At 47.3% G+C, this 22821-nt stretch overlaps 2 protein-coding genes and 1 pseudogene across 2 annotated transcripts in view; all 3 read left to right on the plus strand.

The window, feature by feature from the left end:
* Positions 1–1252: 1252 nt before the first annotated feature.
* Positions 1253–3751, plus strand: LOC9646127 (annotated as a pseudogene).
* Positions 3752–4249: 498 nt separating this feature from the next.
* Positions 4250–6930, plus strand: LOC9646128 (LRR receptor-like serine/threonine-protein kinase GSO1). Its single transcript, XM_024666587.1, has 2 exons — positions 4250–4329; positions 4403–6930. The coding sequence occupies exon 2, from the start codon at positions 4452–4454 to the stop codon at positions 6900–6902; it is 2451 nt and encodes an 816-aa protein (XP_024522355.1). The 5' UTR covers positions 4250–4329; positions 4403–4451; the 3' UTR covers positions 6903–6930.
* A 10867-nt stretch (positions 6931–17797) lies between these two features.
* LOC9646130 (LRR receptor-like serine/threonine-protein kinase GSO1) overlaps positions 17798–22821 on the plus strand; it is a gene marked incomplete at its 3' end in the record, with an annotated part of 6409 nt that continues 1385 nt past the window's right edge. Inside the window, exons 1-4 of the mRNA XM_024666586.1 lie at positions 17798–19518; positions 19680–20115; positions 20244–20322; positions 21901–21980. Coding sequence (XP_024522354.1) covers positions 17798–19518; positions 19680–20115; positions 20244–20322; positions 21901–21980 — 2316 coding nt within the window. The remainder of the gene's footprint in view (positions 19519–19679; positions 20116–20243; positions 20323–21900; positions 21981–22821) is intronic.

Genomic DNA, 22821 nt, shown 5'->3' on the forward strand with positions numbered 1-22821 from the left:
ATTGTTCTTGAGCGCTCTTCTTGCTTGCAAGCACTGCGGCGATTTGGACCCCAGATGGCGCTGCATCGACTTTGGCGTGCTGCCACACTAGAGCAGCGTGCTGGTCGGCGGGGTGTGTGGTGCGAGTGGGTGCTCGCCAAGGATTTGGCCCGCCATGCGACAATGTTGCCTGGACGGCCTTCACTGCATGCTAGTTACACGATGGGGATATAGGCTGTGAGAGAGTTTTCGGGCCCTTAGGACCTCGAGGACATTGTTCTGAGAGGAGGGGATGATATAAAGTCCAAGTGTACAATTACAGTATTATATACTGTGGGATTTTGATAGGTGTTGAATTGGTTTCAATCTAAACCGCTCGCTCCTATATATAAACTAAGGTTTTTAGGCTAATTGATATACATATTTTTATATTCCCTTTCTATATTCCATGAATATATTTCTTTAAATTTTTTCTCAACAAAATAATGAATATTTTAAGAATATACACTGCCAGATACTAGATAAAAAAACTCTTAAGTTCTACACACTTGTTCTAAAGAACAACAAAGGAATATTAAGCTTCCAAAATGGTAAGGAGAAAATATAAAAATTAATTATTGTTAAAATCTCTTATTCTCAGCCAACAATTTTTTCTAATGAAATGTGTTTGAATGAGATACACATAATATTCTTTTATTAAACATAATATATATTAGTTCACCTTAGTGGATCAGTATTAACACCTTATGCCAACTGATGATCCTGACATTTCCAATGCTCTCAAATTTCATTGTGCTCAGCAGCACAAAAGTCTTGGTGGTCAACACTGAAGATCTCGTCACTCCTGCTGGCATAAGTTGTCGATCATAGATGTGGAACTGCCATGTTTGTAGGTGCTGAAGCTGCTGAAACAGTTTGCTAGATCACAAATGTCTGCTTGGAAATATTTGATCAGGTGAGCCTTTTTTGGTTTTTCAACTTTGGTGAGTCAGATCATTAAATCCCCGCCTATATCAGAAAAAGTAGAAACAAAGAAATGGAAATGAAACTGTTTGTTCAGCAGTAGTGGTTGTACCTTTGCTTCGATAGCTTCATATCATGGGCTCTCCTGAGGACGTCGGGAAGGCTTGTTCGAGCCAATGCGCTCCAAGTATGGGTTACCACGTTGTCAGGGAGAGCTTGAGAGTGTATAGAGTCATCACATTTTCTGGCGATTTAATATACTAGCCCAGCACTATCATGATATCATCGTGGGTTCCAAGCATCTGGAGCCATGGCAAACGTCTACTCGAGCGTCGAGAGGCTGGTGGCCAAGGAGCTGCTCACGAATCTACGACTCCACCGTCTTCCACTGGTTATGCAACAACTCAATGTTAAAGGTGGATTTTCGCGATGGAAGGCAATGAAAGTTGAGAACATCGGCAACCTCCGCAATGAAAAGATTGTCATCACTCCGGCTCAGGTAAGTGCCTTTATTGTAGATGCTGGAGCTGGTTTCGAAGAATGCTCTCATGGATGTCTTCCAGGCCGATCTCGTGATCACTTTCATTTTGTGTTTTCATCGTTTAGTTAGACCTTTGGCACTGAGCGAATCGGAAGTACTACAAATTTGAAAACGTAATCTAGCTTAGAGCTAGCACATATATCATAGGCTCTTGGCTGTGGCTCTGAATCTCGCCGCTATATGACTATATGACGACGAGCAGCTTTGCTACGTTTAAGCTCGGGATCAAGAACTTACACACCGGAAATTAGGGTTCTTCCGTAGCCGCGGCACGGCGACCGCGAGGCGGCGGCAGGGAGAAGCTGCCGCGGATTGCGCGCACGGAGCTCAATGGCGTGCTGGCAAGGGATTGTGTGATGCAGTTCCATGCCGAGCGGCATCTTTGAGCTACCGCGATGGCGAAGAATGCCATCCCGAGCTTGAAGCGGTCCAGCGCCGGGAATGCCTGGCGGAGATTGACCGGCAGAATGTGAGCGATCTAGCGCTGGGCTATGGATCGCTCCTCCGCTGGTGCTGCCGCCACAAATCCCTGGAAGATGGTAGGAGAGTCCACAAGCACATTGTCGAGAATAATCTCATGGTGAACAGGTACCTGGGCAACTTCATGATCGCGGCGTGCGTGAGGGGGGGCCGCCCCTTGCAATCGCTGGAGCTCTGGGGGGAGATGGAGGAGCGAGGCATCGTCGCGGACAAGTTTATAGTGACGAGCTTGGTGGCGGCTTGCACCAAGCTCCAGGCGCTCGAGGAGGGGCGGCGGCTCCACGAGCACCTGATCATCACGGGCTTCCGGACGGACATCCCGCTCGAGACGGCCTTGCTCCAGATGTATGGTAAGTGTGGCAGCCTCGACGATGCGAAGAGGGTGTTTGAGGGGATGGAGATCAAGGACTTATTCGCGTGGTCGTCGATCATCGCGGCGTATGCTCGCGCCGGGCGGGGAGAGATGGCGGTGGTGCTGTACAGGAGGATGATCGCCGACGGGGTGGAACCCAACGTGGTGACTTTCGCTTGCGCTCTTGGTGGCTGTGCTAGTGTTGCGGGCCTGGCTGATGGACGAGCGATCCACCAGAGGATTCTAGCGTCCAAGGTTCCGCAGGACGATGTTCTACAGGACTCTCTGCTCAACATGTATCTCAAGTGTGACGAGATGGTGGAGGCCAGGAAGGTGTTCGAGGGGATGAAAGCCAGGAACGTCAGGTCCTACACGGCGATGATATCGGCCTACGTCCAGGCTGGGGAGCACGCGGAAGCTCTGGAGCTCTTCTCCAGGATGAGCAAGGTGGAGGCTATCGAACCGAACGCTTATACGTTCGCCACCATCCTGGGTGCTGTTGAAGGGCTGGGGAACTTGGAGAAGGGGAGGAAGGTCCACAGGCACCTGGCTTCGCGGGGATTCGACACGAACGTTGTCGTCCAGAACGCGCTGGTGACAATGTATGGGAAGTGTGGGAGCCCGGTGGAAGCTCGGAAGGTCTTCGACTCCATGACGGCTAGGAACGTGATCTCCTGGACTTCGATGATCGCGGCCTACGCTCAGCATGGGAATCCACAGGAGGCTCTCAACCTTTTCAAGAGGATGGACGTGGAGCCGAGTGGTGTGAGCTTCTCCAGTGCTCTCAATGCCTGCGCACTGCTGGGAGCTTTGGACGAAGGCCGAGAGATTCATCACCGAGTCGTGGAAGCCAATCTCGCGTCCCCGCAGATGGAGACTTCCTTGCTCAGCATGTACGCGAGGTGTGGAAGCCTGGACGACGCGAGGAGCGTGTTTAACAGGATGAAGACGAGAGACGCCTTCTCTTGCAATGCGATGATTGCCGCCTTCACACAGCACGGTCTTAAGAAACAGGCACACTCAGGATTTACAGGAAGATGGAGCAGGAGGGTATTCCAGCCGACGGAATCACGTTCGTGAGCGTCCTGGTTGCTTGCAGCCATACTTCACTCGTGGCTGATTGTCGAGATTTCCTCCAGTCTTTGGTGATGGACCACGGGGTGGTACCATTGGTGGAGCACTACCTTTGCATGGTGGACGTTCTGGGCCGCTCGGGAAGACTGGGAGACGCCGAAGAGCTGGTGGAAACTATGCCATATCAAGCAGATGCAGGGGCCTGGATGACTTTACTGTCGGGTTGTAAGTGCCACGGTGACTTGGATCGTGGCAAGAGAACCGCCAGGAAAGTTTTCGAGCTAGCACCGGCAGAGACTCTCCCTTACGTCTTCCTCTCCAACATGTACGCGGCTGCCAAGTGATTTGACGACGCTCGAAGAGTCCGGAAGGAGATGGAGGAGCACGGAGTGACGAGGCCAGTGGCAGTAAGCTGCATCGAGATTGACAGCGAGCTACACATGTTTACGAGTGGTGGTAGAGACGAGCAGCAAGAGGGTCACGACGGCCAGACGATGGAGAGGTCCGGTCCCTGCTGCTGGAACTTTTAGAGCCCATGAAACAAGCTGGATACGTCCCCGACACGAGGGAGTTTACTTGGAGCAGCAGGGTGGCACAAGCGAGGAGGAGAAACAACGTAGCCTGTGCTTCCACAGCGAAAGGCTTGCCATCGCCTACGGACTGATCGCTGCCAAAGATCCAGACGATTCTCGTCCGCTGAGAGTCGTCAACAGCCACCGGGTGGGCTCCGACTGCCACTCTGCGATCAAGCTCCTCTCAGATGTCACTGAGAAGAGGATTTTTGTGAGAGATGGGAGCCGGTTCCACCACTTTGAGAAGGGAGCCTGCTCGTGTGGGGATCACTGGTGAAGTTACGTTTCTTTTGTTTCACCATATGTCCACGTGGTGGGCTCAGTTGGCGGGGGACAAAGTCAGAACAAGAAAATCGCGCCGCATAAAGGTACGTCGCAAAGTCAAAAGTTCCTATCGTTTCGTGTCTTTGTGGCGCACCTTGACTGACTGATGGATTGCAGGGCTCTCCATCAAAATCCGGAAGAGGAGTGAAGTAGTAACAAGTTGCAGATGATGGAACTCATGATCTGGCTGATCCTGTTGAGCATGCTTGGATCCTCTACAGCGTCACTCAACGCACACAAAGCTGGGGTCTTGGTTGCATTGAAAAGGAGCCTCCTGGGACTGGGAAACACCTCAGACTGGACTGTGGAAAACTCCAATCGAGCATGCACCGACTGGAAGGGAGTGATTTGCAACAGTGACGATTCAGAGGTGGTGGAGCTTCATCTGGCAGGAAATGGATTCACAGGTGAGATCTCGTCGGTGGCACTCGGGCAGCTGGCGAGTTTGCGAGTCTTGGACGTGAGCAAAAACCGGCTGGTCGGATCTCTTCCTGCGGAGCTCGGGCTGCTGCAAAGCTTGCAAGCTTTGGACGTCTCGGGTAACAGACTGACTGGGAGCTTGCCTCGGGATCTCGGCAACTGCAGCGCTCTTCGTTTTTTCAACGCCCAGCAAAACCAGCTTCAAGGTCCGATACCGCCCCAGCTGGGAGCGCTCCAGAGGTTGGAGATGCTCGTCCTGGACAACAACCGCTTGTCAGGTTCTCTTCCTCCGTCCCTTGCGAACTGCTCGAAGCTCCAGGAGATTTGGCTGACGAGCAATGGTGTTGAAGGGGAGATTCCGCAGGAAGTTGGGTTTATGCAGGAGCTGCGAGTATTCTTCGTGGAGAGAAACCGGCTGGAAGGGCTCATTCCACCAGCTTTTGCAAACTGCTCGTCTCTCGAGCTCTTGGCGCTCGGGGAGAATTCTCTGGGCGGGAGGATACCAGATGAGCTTGGACGGCTCGAAAACCTGGTGGCGCTCTCGCTGTATAGCTTGCAGCGGCTGGAGGGGCCAATTCCTCCTGAGATCGGCAACAACAGCAAGCTCGAGTGGTTTGATATCAACGGAAACTCGCTCATGCATGGCTCGATTCCAGTGTCGCTGCTTCAGCTCCCGCGCTTGGCCACCTTGCAACTCTTTGGTTTCAACAACACCTCGGACCGTCCGGTCCCGGAGCAGCTCTGGAACATGACTCAGCTCGAGTTTCTGGGAATCGGGAGGACAAACAGCCGAGGGATCCTGTCACCGATCGTCGGAAACTTGACAAGGCTTCGGTCGCTGAGACTCAACGGGAACCGCTTTGAAGGAAGCGTTCCAGACGAGCTGTCCAAGTGTCCCAGGATGGAGATGCTGATCCTCTCCAACAACAGACTCCTGGGAGGCGTTCCTCGATCGCTTGGCACGCTTGAGCGTCTCAGAGTTTTGATGCTCGGTGGAAACCAGCTCTCCGGAGCAATACCAGAGGAGCTCGGGAACTGCACCAACCTGGAAGAGCTGGTCCTCGAGAGGAACTTCTTCCATGGAGCAATACCCGAGTCCATCGCCAGGATGGCAAAGCTTCGGAGTTTGCTCCTTTACGGAAACCAGCTCTCCGGAGTGATTCCAGCTCCAGCTTCGCCAGAGATAATCGACATGAGGCTGCACGGCAACAGCTTATCAGGCTCCATCCCTCCCTCCGTTGGCAACCTTTCCAAACTTTCCATACTCTATCTCTCCAACAACAAGCTGGACGGCTCCATCCCGGCCACTCTCGGACAGCTTCGACGATTGACACAGGTGGACTTGTCCGAGAACCAGCTCACGGGTGGTATTCCTGGCAGCCTCGCAAGCTGTGACTCCTTGCAGCTACTGGATCTATCCTCCAACCTCCTGAGTGGAGAGATTCCGGCGTCCATCGGTGAATTGACCGGCTTCCAGACCACGGACAAGAACCAGGCTCTCAACATATCGCCCATGACACCGTCGGGAGTGTTTCCGGAGAACTCCACCGATGCATACCGAAGAACTGTGTCCAAGGATATGGATGCCTCCTTGGATGGACACACGTACCAGCAATACGCAAGGGAGTTGGAGGTGCCAGGGGTGCTCGACTTGTCGGCGAACCAGCTCACCGGTGAGATTCCCGCAAGCTTGGGAAAGCTGGCTGGAGTCCGGGAGCTCAACTTGTCACACAACCGGCTGTCTGGAGGCATTCCATGGACTCTGGGAGAGATGACGTCCATGGCAATGCTGGATCTCTCTTTCAACCGGATCAATGGGACGATACCAGGGGGACTGGCGAGGCTTCACTTGCTCAAGGATCTGAGGGTCGTGTTTAATGACTTGGAAGGCAGGATTCCAGAGACTCTGGAGTTTAGCGCGTCGAGCTACGAGGGAAATCCAGGACTGTGCGGGGAGCCTCTCTCGCGGCCGTGCGAAGGAGATGGCCTCGTGGACGTGGGCGATGGTGTAACTTGGTGGAAGGAGAACGTCTCCAATGGGGCCTTTGTAGTGGGATTTCTTGGTGGGTTCTTGACGATGTTGTGGAGCGCCATCTTTTTATTTGTTTGCCAACCCAGCATTGTTTATCTGCTAAAACACTCACAGGTTATGAAACGAACAAGAGAGCGAACAGGAATCACTAGTACTACAACCTAGATTTTTATGATATTACTTTTTTGGTTTCTTGTTGCAATCGCCTCTTAAGAAGCATGCAAGGGGAGGATATATCCTGCCAAGAGCTCTTCGTTCCTAGATTACTACCTCAACTTTTGCAATGTAAAAGTCCAGGCTCAATTCACCGATAGACCTGGAGCACTTCATGCAGACTGAATATGAGGTGCTTCGAGGCTCTGTATTTTAGGAGCTTTCCGTTGCTTATGTACTGCTTGGACCAATGCTGCCTAACAGTTCCTTTTTTACATTTACTAATTCTTCTTAGGTTGATGGTAGAGGAAGGAAACAGTAGGGGAATATTCTTTGGGATCTTTGCCAAAACGGAAAAATGTTTGGGTCCACTATACATAAATTAATGTTATTAACCTTTACTTTTAATTTTCACCGGATATGACCTATTTTAGAAACTGCAAATCTGAAGATCGGGGAAATCTTGTGATCTAAAGTGGATTGCATGCGATGGTTGCCAGCCTTTGGAACCGAGACCAAGGTTGTTGCGATACTACAAAGGAGATTTGAAAATCGTTCTACTGGAGGAAAATGAGTTACTGCTGAGCTGAGTTCCCATTGGTTGGCTAATTGCGAACGATAGCAGGTGCCGATGCTATCCACTATGTATGGAGGCCAGTGATCAAGAATAATGGGGCTGTGGACTACACTTTTCTTCCTAGGACGCTGGTGCAACGAACTTTAGCAGCGTGCCATGGAACAATATCTATGCCGGTACCAGTATACCGCCCGAGTTTGTACTCTGCTTCCTCCTGCTGGAATCGAGCTATGACCAGTTCGGCTTCCAGAGCTATGGTAACAAAACAAGCTGTGAAAGGTTCGTTGCATATGCTTTTGTAGCCGCTCATACTTAAGGAACGAACAATGCAGGTATTGCTAGTGCAAAAAGCGTTGCTGCAGTACAATGTTCCCGTTCCGTGTCAGAGGAGGTGAAGATGTCGAGATTGTCAATGACATCGAGCGAAACGGTGAAGTGTGCGAAACTAACTTTTTTTATCCAGGAGTGTGAACAAGAAGCGGAAGTTTGCCTTCTGAATATGTCTTGTTTAAAGTGATCTATCTGTCTCTTCGATAATTTCAGCTTTCTCTCTCTTGCAGTGAAGCCATTCATCTAAGCTCCTTAACCTTAACACTCCATGGTATATCCTTTGAAGCGATACATGGAAGATTAGCATCCATCTAGCATCAAGCTGAACATGCCACATTTGTCATTTGTTGGATCATATTTGACATCAGTCTAGAAAAAGAACTGCATAAATTTCTGTTGCAGTCTAAATGTCCAACTTTCAAGTCTCATCCAGTTTAGTTTCATCTGTTACGTAACAACTTGATTTTTTCAGCAAACCAAAATAATTTGTATTCTTAGTCTCATTTCCAGAACCATAAGCAGGTGCATGGTTTTTCAGTGGAATGCGGCCTATCCTTGCCACCACTTCTTTATATTCATCACCCAATGGTATTGTCTCGATGAGGCATCTTGTCTTAACATGCTCTTTGGGTTCCTCAGTGTATATCTCTTAATCTTTTGATTATTTTGATTTTATTTATCAATTACTAGTTTCTTCTGAAATTTTATTTTCGTTAGCTTAGATCACAAAGATTGTTGTGGGCGTCCTAATTTTAAATACTAGTAAAAATCCCACTGATATCATTGTAATCATAGTCTGCTGGGTTGCTCTCTCGTTCATATCTTTTCTTTATGAGGAGGCAATGTCACTGTGTGTGAAGAGATGCCTGAGTAATCACGGGCTTAGATTCTAGAGGTAGGGCATCATTTGTTAAGCAGCACTAATTTGTATTATGTCCTAAGGTACTGTACCCAGGGACGTGAGCGGGTGGAATTCATGGGAGGTACGCATGAATCAGTGTATGCGCACATCAACGAGCTAAGGAACATGTTGGACGAGGAAGTCTTCGTTCTTATGCATTTCTCAAACTAATGAAGCACAGGCATCCATTACAGCATAATACTCTTGCTTTGTCCGGGCATCGTGCACGGGGAAGTCGCCAGCTGGGAGTTTACGTCTGCTACTGCAGCCTTGCGAGCGTACATTCTTCGAGATAGAGCACCATGGAAGCCTCGGTGCTGTAGCTTGCAAGCTTGTCTGCGAGCTCCGGGGTCCTAGGGGGGAGGAGCTGGATGGGAAGTCTCCGCTTAGGGCACGTGGAACAAATCAAACGTACCGACAAATAACGTCCTATGTATTTTATACGGCTATGAGAGGCATCATGGGATTGGTAACATAAGGCGTGCGCCGGTTCCTCCGGCACTGCGACATGGACTCGGAGTTTAGGGGCTGGATTCTTCCGGCAGTTCCCGCTGATTAGGCACTCAAGAATGTCATGCATTGCCTTCAAAGTCTGGATCGAAGTAATGATCAGCGAGCTGCGAAGAGGGCGGTCTTGCATCACGGGTCATTCAAGGGCTATATTTTGAGAGTGTGTCATTTATGAAGGAACGAGCTTGAGCTGCAGCATGCCAACTGACATGCGGATGCAGGAACTGGTGTGATCCCCAGCATTGAAGGCCCAGCTTTCTCCGTCGAGATTACTGTCTCGAAAGCTCCAATCCGAGAAGCCGAGAAGAATGATAGTCCTTGTTCTTGTCATCCAGGGCCTGTCGAAGGATGGTTGTCGTTTGGTTTATGTTGAGCTCATCATATCGCACTGACCGCGAACCAAAGAACTGGTGTACACGAAGTTGAAGACGGTGCATGGTCTTGATTGCAAGCATGAGTCGAGAAAGAGCTTCGTGCTTTGCCCGCCGCACATCTGCAAGCAAATCCCGATACAGGGTGGCTACAAGCCGTCTCAGCTGACAAGCTTAAATGCGAGTTCCGTGTTTTGGACGTACCGCGAGATATCGGTCTGACAAGCTTGAAGCTTCTATTCTTTGATTGGTTGATATGAAGGAAACCAAGAATGGACAGTGGATTCACAGCCGGCTGACGAGTTTGCGAGTTTTGGACGTGAGCTAGTGGCTACATTTTCCTCAAAACGAGCTCCAAGGTACAATACAAGTCGTAGATCTCCATGCGCAGCCTTGGACTTTAGTTCAATTCTCACAGTTGACTCTTGCTAGAATCACTGTTCCACCGTAGAATATATGATCTTCCAGCTGTATAAAGAAGCAATTTCCCAATTGGCAGCGTAAGAGGTTTTGCGTTCATGGAAATCCTCCCAGTTGTGCTCTTTGTAGCTTTTATTCTCTTCTTAGTTCTATCATGGAGCTACAGATCTTTCAAAAACCTCCCCTCAGGCCCATGGGGACTGCCCCTGATCGGCCACCTTCATTTACTAGCAGGAAAGCCCCCACATAGGTGTTTACAATCTATCTCCTGAAAGTATGGCCCCATTGTGTTCTTGAAGATGGGAATGACGCCCACTGTGGTTATCTCTAGCCAGAAGATAATCAAGGAAGTATTTACCACACACGACATAAAGTTTGGTTCCAGGCCATACATGGTTTTAGGCGACCACTTCAGCTATAACTATTCGGGATTTGGAACTTCTCCATATGGGAAGTACTGGAAAGACACTCGCAAGCTGTGTTCCATGGAGCTCTTCACAGCCAAGTCCATCGATTCATTTGCGTGGATGAGAAAGGAGGAGCTCTCCCATGCCTTGGGAGAGATCTTAAAGTCTTTCAGGAACAGCAAGCCCGTGCTGTTCTCCATTTTTGCTTTCAACAATATGTCCAGGATTTTGATGAGCAAGAGGTACTTTGGTGAAGACGAAGTCGACTCCGACGCTTTAGAATTCAAAGAGATTCTGCTCTCCATTGTCGACCTGGTGATCAATCCCTCGTGCATTAGCACCCTCGTACCGTGGTATTTAAGATGGCTGGACTGGTAGATCCCTCGGTACAAACAAATCCATGCGAGACAAGAGAAGTTCTTGCGAAAGATCATTGACGAGCACAAGGAAACGACACGGGAATGCAAGGACTTCCTTGATATCATGCTTGAGTTCTACGGAAATAATGCCCAGGGGGAAACACACGTTAAAGCAAATCTGTTGGTAAGACTTCTTCTTATGTACTTTGTGATTGCTATAACTTTCATTCCAGGAGATGCTTATGGCTGGGACTGACGCTACTGCTACCACAATCGAATGGATCATGGCCTTGGTGATGCATAATCCTCGGGTTTTGATCAAGCTCCGGGAGGAGCTTGACCGAGTCGTAGGCAGTGACCAGATGGTCCAAGAATCCGACATCCCAAAGCTCGACTATCTCCAGCTTGTTCTCAAGGAGACACTTAGAATGTATCCTCCAGGAGTGCTCCTTTTCCCACGCATGGCCACCCAGGAAGCCACAATTGCCGGTTATACCGTTCCAAAGGGAACCACTCTCCTGGTGAATGTTTGGGCTGTGCATATGGATTTGGCAGTGTGGGAGAATCCCACCCAGTTTTACCCAGAGCGCTTCTTGGGGAGCTCCATCGATTTCAAAGGCCAAAACTTTGAGCTCCTCCCGTTTGGATCCGGTCGTAGAATGTGTCCTGGAATGCCCTTGGGATTGCGAACTGTGGAGCTGTTGGTGGCCAATTTTGTTCACGGCTTTGATTGGATGTTAGGCGCCAGCTTTGACCATGTGATCAACGTTGGTAAAAGGGAGGCTCAAGGGTATGTTAAAGTATGTTAGGGTGAAGAACTTAACCTACCCTAAGGCTCACAGTAGAATAATGGCACAGTGGAGCTTTTGAGGTAGCTCGGGGGTGATTAGGTGGTGAGGAAGCCCAAGAGGTGGTGTAGTATAGTCTAGGGTGACTAGTTCTCTATTTTTTTGCACCGGATCATAATATTGGTATCAGAGGAGTTGGTTGTGATGGCCGACCAAGCTAAATGCTAGAATTCTATTGTCAATGGTGGTGCCGACGATAGTGCCAATGAAGCTGTAGAGATTTGGACCATTCAAGATGTGGTTCATGAGCTGCAAGCCCTTAATCAAAATCAGCAAGAGATGCAAGACAAGATGCAAGACGAGATGCATGGCATGATAGATACCATATGTGAGCGTGTTGAAGCACTCGAGGTTGGACAGGGTAGTGCTCCAAGTAAACCTTCTTTGGTAGATTGATTCAAGATTCCAACTTTTTCCGGTGATGGTGGTGTGGACGAGTGTCTCGCTTGGCTAGCCAATGTGAAGAAGTTCTTGGCTGCTAGGGGAACTCCAGATGCAGAGGCTTTAGTGGCTATTCTAATGGTTTTACGTGATGTGGGTCTTTGATGGTGGAATTAGCTTGAGGAGTCTCATATTGCAGATAAGAAACCACCAATGTCTACCATGGATGAGTTTGAGGCTGCTTTCCGCTTATATTTTGCCCCTTATTACGACATGGAGAATGCTCGCTCGGGGACTATATTGAGAAGCTTACTCGCTTGATTAGTTGTGTTCCAACGAAGGATCCAGATCAGAACAAGTCATACTTCATTGATGGCTTACATAGTGAGAGCATGCAGCAACACTTGCGTCATTCTCAGCCTACAAAGAGTTTGGACGAGCTCTTTGATGCGGCTTGTTGACTTGATAATGACAAGCACAAGTCTCGCAAGCGTTCGTAGAGTCATTTTGTCGAGAATTGTCGTGATGATCACCGTGGACACAAGGATGGGAACAAGCATCACAAGCTGAAGCCAATGGTGATTACTTCAGATGCAAAGGGGTCCAAGAAGTAGAAGTTCTTTGTGAAGAATTATAAACAGGGTTGTCATCATTGCGGCGAACTTGGACACTATAAAACTGATTGTCCACAGTTAAAGAACAAACAGCAGGACAAGAAGAATGGCCAATCTTCTCCTCACGGTAAGTCAAATACTAAAAAGTTCCAAACTTTGCAATGTGAGGATGACGAAAATGACCATTTCGGTTGGAGGAAGAGACTTTTGATTGTTGCTCGTCAGCTCAATATTGTGTGGAACAAGATGGAGCTCGAGGATACGTGTGAATCAACTTTAATGTTGGAGGGCATGTTCCGTGGCGATCCAGTGCGGATTTTATTGGATAGTGGGAGCAATGACAATTTTGTTTCGGCAAAGTTTGTTGCGGAGCATGGCCTGGTCACATGTGGAGTTCTTCCATACACAGTGGAAGGTGCAGTTACTTCTACTTAGCATTTCGATACTTGTATCGAGGGGCTGGAAATGTTGGTTGGCAAAACTACACTTATGAAGACTTTTTATCTCGTGGATATTCATCATGTGGATCTCATTCTTGGGATGCCATGGTTGGTGAAGGTGGATCCAGAGATAAAGTGGAATATTAAATGTATCTCGCTGGAGTATTGTGGCATTAAAGATGTGTGGTTTGGCGAGGGCGTTCAGCCACTAATTGTTATGCTCTCTGCTACATCTTTGAAGCGGGCTTGTCGTAATGGAAAAGCACTTTCAAGTTACTTGCTGTTTGTTCGTGACTTGGGGGACCAAGGCACGTGTGGGGGAGAAGCAGCAGTACGGGATATACTTGACAAGTTTTCTGATGTTTTTCCATCTGAACTTCCTCATGGATTGCCTCCGTTACGAGGTATGGAGCATGGGATTACATTGGAGCCATGGACACGGCCAATTTACCGGTGTCCATTTCGGTTAAGTTATGCGGAGGAGCAAGAAGTTCAACGACAAATCAAAAAATTACTTGAGTTTGGATTTATTCAGCCAAGTAAGTCTCCGTTTGGTGCTCCAGTCTTGCTTGTGAAGAAGAAGGATGGTTCAATGCGAATGTGTATTGACTACCGCACTTTGAACAAGAAGATAGTGAAGGATAAGATGCCGATGCCACATGTGGATGATATCCTAGACAAGCTTAATGAAACATGAGTGTTTACCAAGATTGATCTGAGGAGTGGATATCATCAGATTGTAATGGATGATGCATCTATCTCCAAGACGGCATTCAACACAAGCTTCGAACATTTTGAGTTTATAGTTATGCCGTTTGGTTTGACGAATGCACCAGCCACATTTACTCGGTTGATGACGGAGGTATTTGGGTGTTATTTTCATGAGTTTGTGGAGATTTTTCTGGACGATATTTTTGTTTTTAGCAAGAATATGGAAGAGCATAAGATGCATTTGCGCAAGGTTCTTTTGTTGTTCCGAGACAGCAAACTTTATGCGAAGAAGAGCAAATGTGAATTTGCAAAGTCGGAGGTGGAATATTTAGGCCATATTGTGACATCTAAGGGTGTCAAGATGAATCCAAGGAAGGTGGCTGTGGTGGAAAACTAACCTACACCGACTACACTGGCCAAGTTGCGTAGTTTTCTTAGTATGGCTAGTTACTACTGACATTTTCAGCATAAATTTGCAGAGGTGGCTATTCCTTTGACGCGGTTGTTACGCAAGAATGTGTCATTTGAGTGGAAGAAGCCACAAGAGGAGAGTTTTGTAACGCTGAAATGATTGTTGAGTGAGACTCCAGTGTTTTGCATTGCTGATCCATCGAAACTTTATGAGGTGACATGCAATGCGAGTGGTTATGCACTGGGAGGAATTCTCATGCAAGAGGGACAACCTATTGCATATGAGAGTTAAACTTTGTACACATGTATGCCTAGTGTGGCAAGTTCCTGGATGCCAAGGCGGTGTTTGACTTCATCGCCAGCAAGAATGACAGGACTTACGCGATCATGATCGCGGCGTGCGTGAGGAAGGGCCGCCCCTTGCAAGTGCTGGAGCTCTGGGGGGAGATGGAGGAGCGAGGCATTGTCATGGACAAGTTTATAGTGACGAGCTTGGTGGCGGCTTGCACCAAGCTCCAGGCACTCGAGGAGGGGCGGCAGCTCCACGAGCACCTGATCATCATGGGCTTCCGAACGGACATCCCACTCGAGACGGCCTTGCTCCAGATGTATGGTAAGTGTGGCAGCCTCGACGATGCGAAGAGGGTGTTTGAGGGGATGGAGATCAAGGACTTGTTCACATGGTCGTCGATCATCTCGGTGTATGCTCACGCCGGGTGGGGAGAGATGGCAGTGGTGCTGTACAGGAGGATGATCTCCGAGGGGGTGGAACCCAACGTGGTGACTTTCGCTTGCGCTGTTGGTGGCTGTGCTAGTGTTGCGGGCCTGGCTGATGGACGAGCGATCCACCAGAGGATTCTAGTGTCCAAGGTTCTGCAGGACGATGTTCTACAGGACTCGCTGCTCAACATGTATCTCAAGTGTGACGAGATGGTGGAATCCAGGAAGGTGTTTGAGGGGATGAAAGCCAGGAACGTCAGGTCCTACACGGCGATGATATCGGCTTACGTCCAGGCTGGGGAGCAAGCGGAAGCTCTGGAGCTCGTCTCCAGGATGAGCAAGGTGGAGGCTATTGAACCAAATCCTTATACGTTCGCCACCATCCTGGGTGCTGTTGAAGGGCTGGGTAACTTGGAGAAGGGGAGGAAGGTCCACAGGCACCTGGCTTCGCGGGGATTCGACACAAACGTTGTCATCCAGAACGCGCTGGTGACAATGTATGGGAAGTGTGGGAGCCTGGTGGAAGCTCAGAAGGTTTTTGACTCCATGACGGCTAGGAACGTGATCTCCTGGACTTCGATGATCGCGGCCTACGCTCAGCATGGGAATCCACAGGAGGCTCTCAACCTTTTCAAGAGGATGGACGTGGAGCCGAGTGGTGTGAGCTTCTCCAGTGCTCTCAATGCCTGTGCACTGCTGGGAGCTTTGGACGAAGGCCGAGAGATTCATCACCGAGTTGTGGAAGCCAATCTCGCATCCCCGCAGATGGAGACTTCCTTGCTCAGCATGGACGCGAGGTGTGGAAGCCTGGACGACGCGAGACGCGTGTTTAACAGGATGAAGACGAGAGACGCCTTCTCTTGCAGTGCGATGATCGCCGCCTTCACACAGCATGGTCGTAAGAAACAGGCACTCAGGATTTACAGGAAGATGGAGCAGGAAGGTATTCCAGCCGACGGAATCACGTTCGTGAGCGTCCTGGTTGCTTGCAGCCATACTTCACTGGTGGCTGATTGTTGAGATTTCTTCCAGTCTTTGATGATGGACCACGGGGTGGTACCATTGGTGGAGCACTACCTTTGCATGGTGGACGTCCTGGGCCGCTCGGGAAGACTGGGAGATGCCGAAGAGCTGGTGGAAACTATGCCATATCAAGCAGACGCAGTGGCCTGGATGACTTTACTGTCGGGTTGCAAGCACCACGGTGACTTGGATCGTGGTGAGAGAGCCGCCAGGAAAGTTTTCGAGCTAGCACCGGCAGAGACTCTCCCTTACGTCTTCCTCTCCAACATGTACGCCGCTGCCAAGCGATTTGATGACGCTCGAAGAGTCCAGAAGGAGATGGAGGAGCACAGAGTGACGAGGCCAGTGGCAGCAAGCTACATCGAGATTGACAACAAGCTACACATGTTTACGAGTGGTGGTAGAGACGAGCAGCAAGAGGGTCACAACGGCCGGACGATGGAGAGGGTCTGGTCCCTGCTGCTGGAACTTTTAGAGCAGCTGGATACGTCCCCGACACAAGGGAAGTTGGTAGAATGCATAATACAGCACCCCCCCTTATTTAGGGTGGGCCCCGTTTGCTTATTTGGATTTACATGCCTTATATGCGTATGCCACCTCATTACTATAAATTAAATATTGTTCTAGTATATTATTTTCAACTATTTTTAAGTATTTAAAAGTACAAAATCAAATATATTATTTATTCTACTATAACAGCATTATCTTGATTGTATAGCTTAATATGACTGCATAGAATATTAAATGTAGCTTCCTTTCTTTCAATATATATTTTTTGCCAAATGTATTTTTGAAAGTAAGGTTGTATCATAGCGAGCAAGGGATCTTTTCACAACCTAGATTATCAGATCGATATCTCATTGGTTGATGACATCTTTCACATTCTCTTTCTTGTGGAAGAAGACCAACTGTAATACAAAAAGTAAAAGAATTTACTTTATTATTAGTTCTCTCAATAAGATCAGAAAAAGAAAGAATACTATCTTGAGCATGATTTACATATTCCAATTTAGCCATAATACTAAAAAGAATGAATAAAATAAGAAAGAAAATATAAGGAGCACAAACATAAAACACAATGAGGAAAAGCCTAAACTAATCATAGGTTATATACTTATAAATTATAGCCGTTCATTCACTGGCTAATTATAAAATTATAGTCGTTAACATATCCGTTAACAACATCTACTAATTAAAGTTTAACGTTACTAATTTAGAGTTAGTCGTTAAACATTTAGGGTGCGACTAAGCGCGCCACGGAGGAAGCGAGGAGTGAGCGTGGCAAAGGGGCAACCACGTAAGAGTGAGGGGTGCTGTATTATGCATTTCTTCCGGCTTGCCATCGCCTACAGATTGATCACTGCCAAAGATCCAGACGATTCTCGTCCAAACTCGGTCACTCTAGATGCCACCAATGCACCAGTGCGAATATCCCCTTGCGTCTTGGAAGCTCCAAGCAATGCCGTCCATTCCACTTCCATGGGATTGTACGGAAGGCTGTCCACCAGATCCATGGCATCTTTGATCTGAGAGTCGTCAACAGCCACCGGGTGTGCTCCGACTGCCACTCTGCGATCAAGCTTCTCTCAGATATCACTGAGAAGAGGATTTTTGTGAGAGATGGGAGCCGGTTCCACCACTTTGAGAAGGGAGCCTGCTCGTACGGGGATCACTGGTGAAGTTACGTTTCTTTATGTTTCACGTGGTGGGCACAGAGTTGGCGGGGACAAAGTCAGAACAAGAAAATCGTGCCGCATAAAGGTAGGTCGCAAAGTCAAGTTCCTATGTGGCGCACCTTGACTGACTGATGGATTGCAGGGCTCTCCGTCAAGAGAAGGGAAGTAGTAACACGTTGAAGTTGAAGTTGAAGTGAAGTTGCAAATGATGGAACTCATGATCTGGCTGATCCTGTTGAGCACGCTTGGATCCTCTACAGCATCACTCAACGCACACAAAGCTGGGGTCTTGGTTGCATTGAAAAGGAGCCTCCTGGGACTGGGAAACACCTCAGACTGGACTGTGGAAAACTCCGATCGAGCATGCACCGACTGGAAGGGAGTGATTTGCAACAGTGACGATTCAGAGGTGGTGGAGCTTCATCTGGCAGGAAATGGATTCACAGGTGAGATCTCGTCGGTGGCACTCGGGCAGCTGGCGAGTTTGCGAGTCTTGGACGTGAGCAAAAACCTGCTGGTCGGATCTCTTCCTGCGGAGCTCGGGCTGCTGCAAAGCCTGCAAGCTTTGGACGTCTCGGGTAACAGACTGACTGGGAGCTTACCTCGGGATCTCGGCAATTGTAGCGCTCTTCGTTTTCTCAACGCCCAGCAAAACCAGCTTCAAGGTCCGATACCGCCCCAGCTGGGAGCGCTCCAGAGGTTGGAGATACTCGTCCACAACAACCGCTTGTCAGGTTCTCTTCCTCCGTCCCTTGCGAACTGCTCGAAGCTCCAGGAGATTTGGCTGACGAGCAATGATGTTGAAGGGGAGATTCCGCAGGAAGTCGGGGCTATGCAGGAGCTGCGAGTATTCTTCGTGGAGAGAAACCGGCTGGAAGGGCTCATTCCACCAGTTTTTGCAAACTGCTCGTCTCTCGAGCTCTTGGCGCTCGGGGAGAATTCTCTGGGCGGGAGGATACCAGATGAGCTTGGACGGCTCGAAAACTTGGTGGCACTGTCGCTGCATAGCGTGCAGCGGCTGGAGGGGCCAATTCCTCCTGAGATCAGCAACAACAGCAAGCTCGAGTGGTTTGATATCAACGGAAACTCGCTCATGCATGGCTCGATTCCAGTGTCGCTGCTTCAGCTCCCGCGCTTGGCCACCTTGCAACTCTCTTATTTCAACAACACCTCCGACCGTCCGGTCCCGGAACAGCTCTGGAACATGACTCAGCTCGAGTTTCTGGGAATCGGGAGGACAAACAGCCGAGGGATCCTGTCATCGATCGTCGGAAACTTGACAAGGCTTCGGTCGCTGAGACTCAACGGGAACCGCTTTGAAGGAAGCGTTCCGGACGAGCTGTCCAAGTGTACCAGGATGGAGATGCTGATCCTCTCCAACAACAGACTCCTGGGAGGCGTTACTCGATCGCTTGGCACGCTTCAGCGTCTCAGAGTTTTGATGCTCGGTGGAAACCAGCTCTCCGGAGCAATACCAGAGGAGCTCGGGAACTGCACCAACCTGGAAGAGCTGGTCCTCGAGAGGAACTTCTTCCGTGGAGCAATACCAGAGTCCATCGCCAGGATGGCAAAGCTTCGGAGTTTGCTCCTCTACGGAAACCAGCTCTCCGGAGTGATTCCAGCTCCAGCTTCGCCAGAGATAATCGACATGAGGCTGCACGGCAACAGCTTATCAGGCTCCATCCCTCCCTCCGTTGGCAACCTTTCCAAACTTTCCATACTCTATCTCTCCAACAACAAGCTGGACGGCTCCATCCCGGCGACTCTCGGACAGCTTCGACGATTGACACGGGTGGACTTCTCCGAGAACCAGCTCACGGGTGGTATTCCTGGCAGCCTCGCAAGCTGTGACACCTTGCAGCTACTGGATCTATCCTCCAACCTCCTGAGTGGAGAGATTCCGGCGTCCATCGGTGAATGGACCGGCTTCCAGACCGCGGACAAGAACCAGGCTCTCAACATATCGTCCATGACACCGTTTGGAGTGTTTCCGGAGAACTCCACCGATGCATACCGAAGAACTGTGTCCGAGGATATGGCTGGCGCCTTGGATGGACACACGTACCAGCAATACGCAAGGGAGTTGGAGGCGACTTGTCGGCGAACCAGCTCACCGGTGAGATTCCCACAAGCTTGGGAAAGCTGGCTGGAGTCCGGGAGCTCAACTTGTCACACAACTGGCTGTCTGGAGGCATTCCATGGACTCTGGGAGAGATGACGTCCATGGCAGTGCTGGATCTCTCTTTCAACCGGATCAACGGGACGATACCAGGGGGACTGGCGAGGCTTCACTTGCTCAAGGATCTGAGGGTCGTGTTTAATGACTTGGAAGGCAGGATTCCAGAGACTCTGGAGTTTGGCGCGTCGAGCTACGAGGGAAATCCAGGACTGTGCGGGGAGCCTCTCTCCCGGCCGTGCGAAGGAGATGGCCTCGTGGACGTGGGCGATGGTGTAACTTGGTGGAAGGAGAACGTCTCCAATGGGGCGTTTGTAGTGGGATTTCTTGGTGGGTTCTTCACTTTTTTGGTTTCTACTGGCTTTTAGGGTTGAAACAAATGTTGTTGCAGAAGCATGCAAGGCAATCACTAGGGGAGGATATATCCTGCTATCAATTCACTCTGATGGAACCGATAGACCTGGAGCACTTCATGCAGATTGAATATGAGGTGCTTCGAGGCTCTGTTTTTGAGGAGCTTTCTGTTGCTTACGTACTGCTTGGAGCTATGCCTAACAGTTCCTTTTTTACATTTACTAATTCTTCTTAGGTTGATGGTGTGCATAAATCTGATCTTGGCAACAATCTATCACATTAAGGAGTTGCTGAACTTTTTGGGCCACCAGATCCAGCCAATTGCAACCGTCCAATAGAGGGTCAACTGTAAAAGGGTTATTTATTGCTCGAAGGCTCTACGAGAATCCAAAAGCAACTCTGTTATGGAGCCTTGCGCAAGAATTCCCCGTCATGGCCAGCCTTTCAACAATTTCTGAATTTGATGCGTTTGAAAGTAAGAGTTACAATTGTAGTGGATAGTGGTAACATAATTTCAATAAAGAGTGGTGGTGCTGCTTTGCTAGTTAACATTGTGAATGTCTGCAATGTAATTTTTTGTGCTTTACTCTTCAATGAATGGAATGAAGTGATTTATAATCCCAAAACCCATTTCGTTGAGCTGATAGATTATGTATATCTTTGGTGGCATCACTAGATTAAAATCCAAAACTAGCAGAGATTTAAATTCTGTTTAACACAAGAGAGTAAATATTTTTATGTAAATAATTTTATTTTTTAATTCTTTATGAATAAAATAATCAACTTTATCTAAAATTATTCTGTTTTATAAAGTATTATAATATTTGAATAGTTTAGGTCAAAATTAACTTTTATAATTTAATTTTAACAGTACTTAAAAATATAATAAAAAATTATATTCTGTACAAATGGCCTGTCTAAAAATCATTAAACTATATAAAACTCAACACTAGGCAATGGCATATCGGATTGGTATATCAAATGTGGGTTAATTTAATTTTATAAATGTGTAAGACCATAATTAAAGTTTCAAGTGTTAATATGAAAACATTAAACAACTTTTATTAACAATAAGAGTACATATTATATTTTTATATGTAGCCTTAGCTATTTATAATTTAATTCATTATCATGTAATATTTGATTAAACAGTAATATTTTAAAATATTTTTACTAATTGCAAATATAGTTTATTAGTACATAATACTATGGAATATAAGATTTTAATTTATAGTTTCTATAACATATATATTTACAAATAATTATTTTCTTGATTAGATCTGGGTAGTAATATATTAATGTTCCTAAAAACTTATTTTTTTATATCCTAAGTAAAACGTATACGTAATGAATGTCTTGCAGTAAATATTCTCTTTTTTTTGATAAAATCATAATAAATTTATCCCAAGTAAAAATATAATTTACATATAACATATTTTTAATAATATAAAAATAATTTTTACTTTTTTCTTTGTCAGGTATTTTTTTAAATATAATCATATTTCAAAATAATAATTTGTAGATAATATTTTTATTAATGGATATTTATTCTTACTTATGCCTTGGAATATATTTTGTTCTAGATATTTATATTATCAAGTTTATAAAAACTTATTTTTGTATTCATCTAGCATTTTCTAGGCATAATTCCCTCAATCAAAGTGGAATATAATATTTGTTATTTTGATACTATTCCAATTTAGCTTTTAATATATTAAAAAATAAAAACAATAGTTTACTAACTACACAGAATATGCTGGGCAAGTGCAATTTATTTCCAGGCATGCTGAAACTTTTTCAATGGAACTTGAAAGCCCGAATGAACCAGTTGCCTTGGCAAATGATCCAGCTGACCCAGAAGGTACTTTTCAAAACATACTGCACTCTACATGCCGCTGTTGTGTAAGACACCGAAGCTGCAGAGCCACACTAGAAAGAAATAGAATTTATAGCTTCCAAAGTACAAAGCCTGCAAGCAGCCTGATTGTTGCAAGTGAGAGCTCCAAACAACTCACCATGCTGGGTAGTGATATTGCTTGAGGTGCGGAGCATATCAGTCAAGGCTGCTCCAATAGCCCTGGTTGATGGATCCCAGACAGATAATTTTGCACAAGAGCATACTAACGTGTTGGCTAGGTAGCTCTTCCAGCAAAGTCCAAGAGCTGCTGGAGCTGGAGCTGGAGTTGGAGGTTGAACTGGAGAAATTCTGGGAAGAGGATATCTCTTGGCTCCAGCAATTGTGATTACGAGGGAGAGTGCTAAGAAAACTTTACCTTGCTCCATTTTCTATGAACTATGAACTGCCTGTTTTGACCTTGGAAACCTGATATATATATATATATATATATATATATATATATATATATATATATATATATATATATATATATATATATATAAGTCATGAAGAAGGCCTCGATATTTCCCCACCGGCTGGCAAATGATTTGAAGTAGACAATTATTTGACCACAATTATATAGGCTGGCAATTGTTATCTAGAAGCATATGAATTAACTATTAAATTAAGAACATCAGACTCATTCATACCTATACTTGTTTGCTTATAATACAAAAGAAATGCTAGAGCAAACTTTAAATCATTTGTCCACTTCTGATCATTTGCGGAGCCTTCCTCCTGACTTTTATATAAATTACAGGTTTCCAAACCGAACAATATCAAAGGCAATGACCAAGGAAAGTTT

Source organism: Selaginella moellendorffii, unplaced genomic scaffold (genome assembly GCF_000143415.4).
Source record: "Selaginella moellendorffii unplaced genomic scaffold, v1.0 SELMOscaffold_143, whole genome shotgun sequence".
Classification (NCBI taxonomy): domain Eukaryota; kingdom Viridiplantae; phylum Streptophyta; class Lycopodiopsida; order Selaginellales; family Selaginellaceae; genus Selaginella; species Selaginella moellendorffii.

What these genes read in the sequence shown, in the direction of transcription:
- LOC9646128 (XM_024666587.1), top strand. Translation starts at nt 4,452, where the DNA reads ATGATGGAACTCATGATCTGGCTGATCCTGTTGAGCATGCTTGGATCC.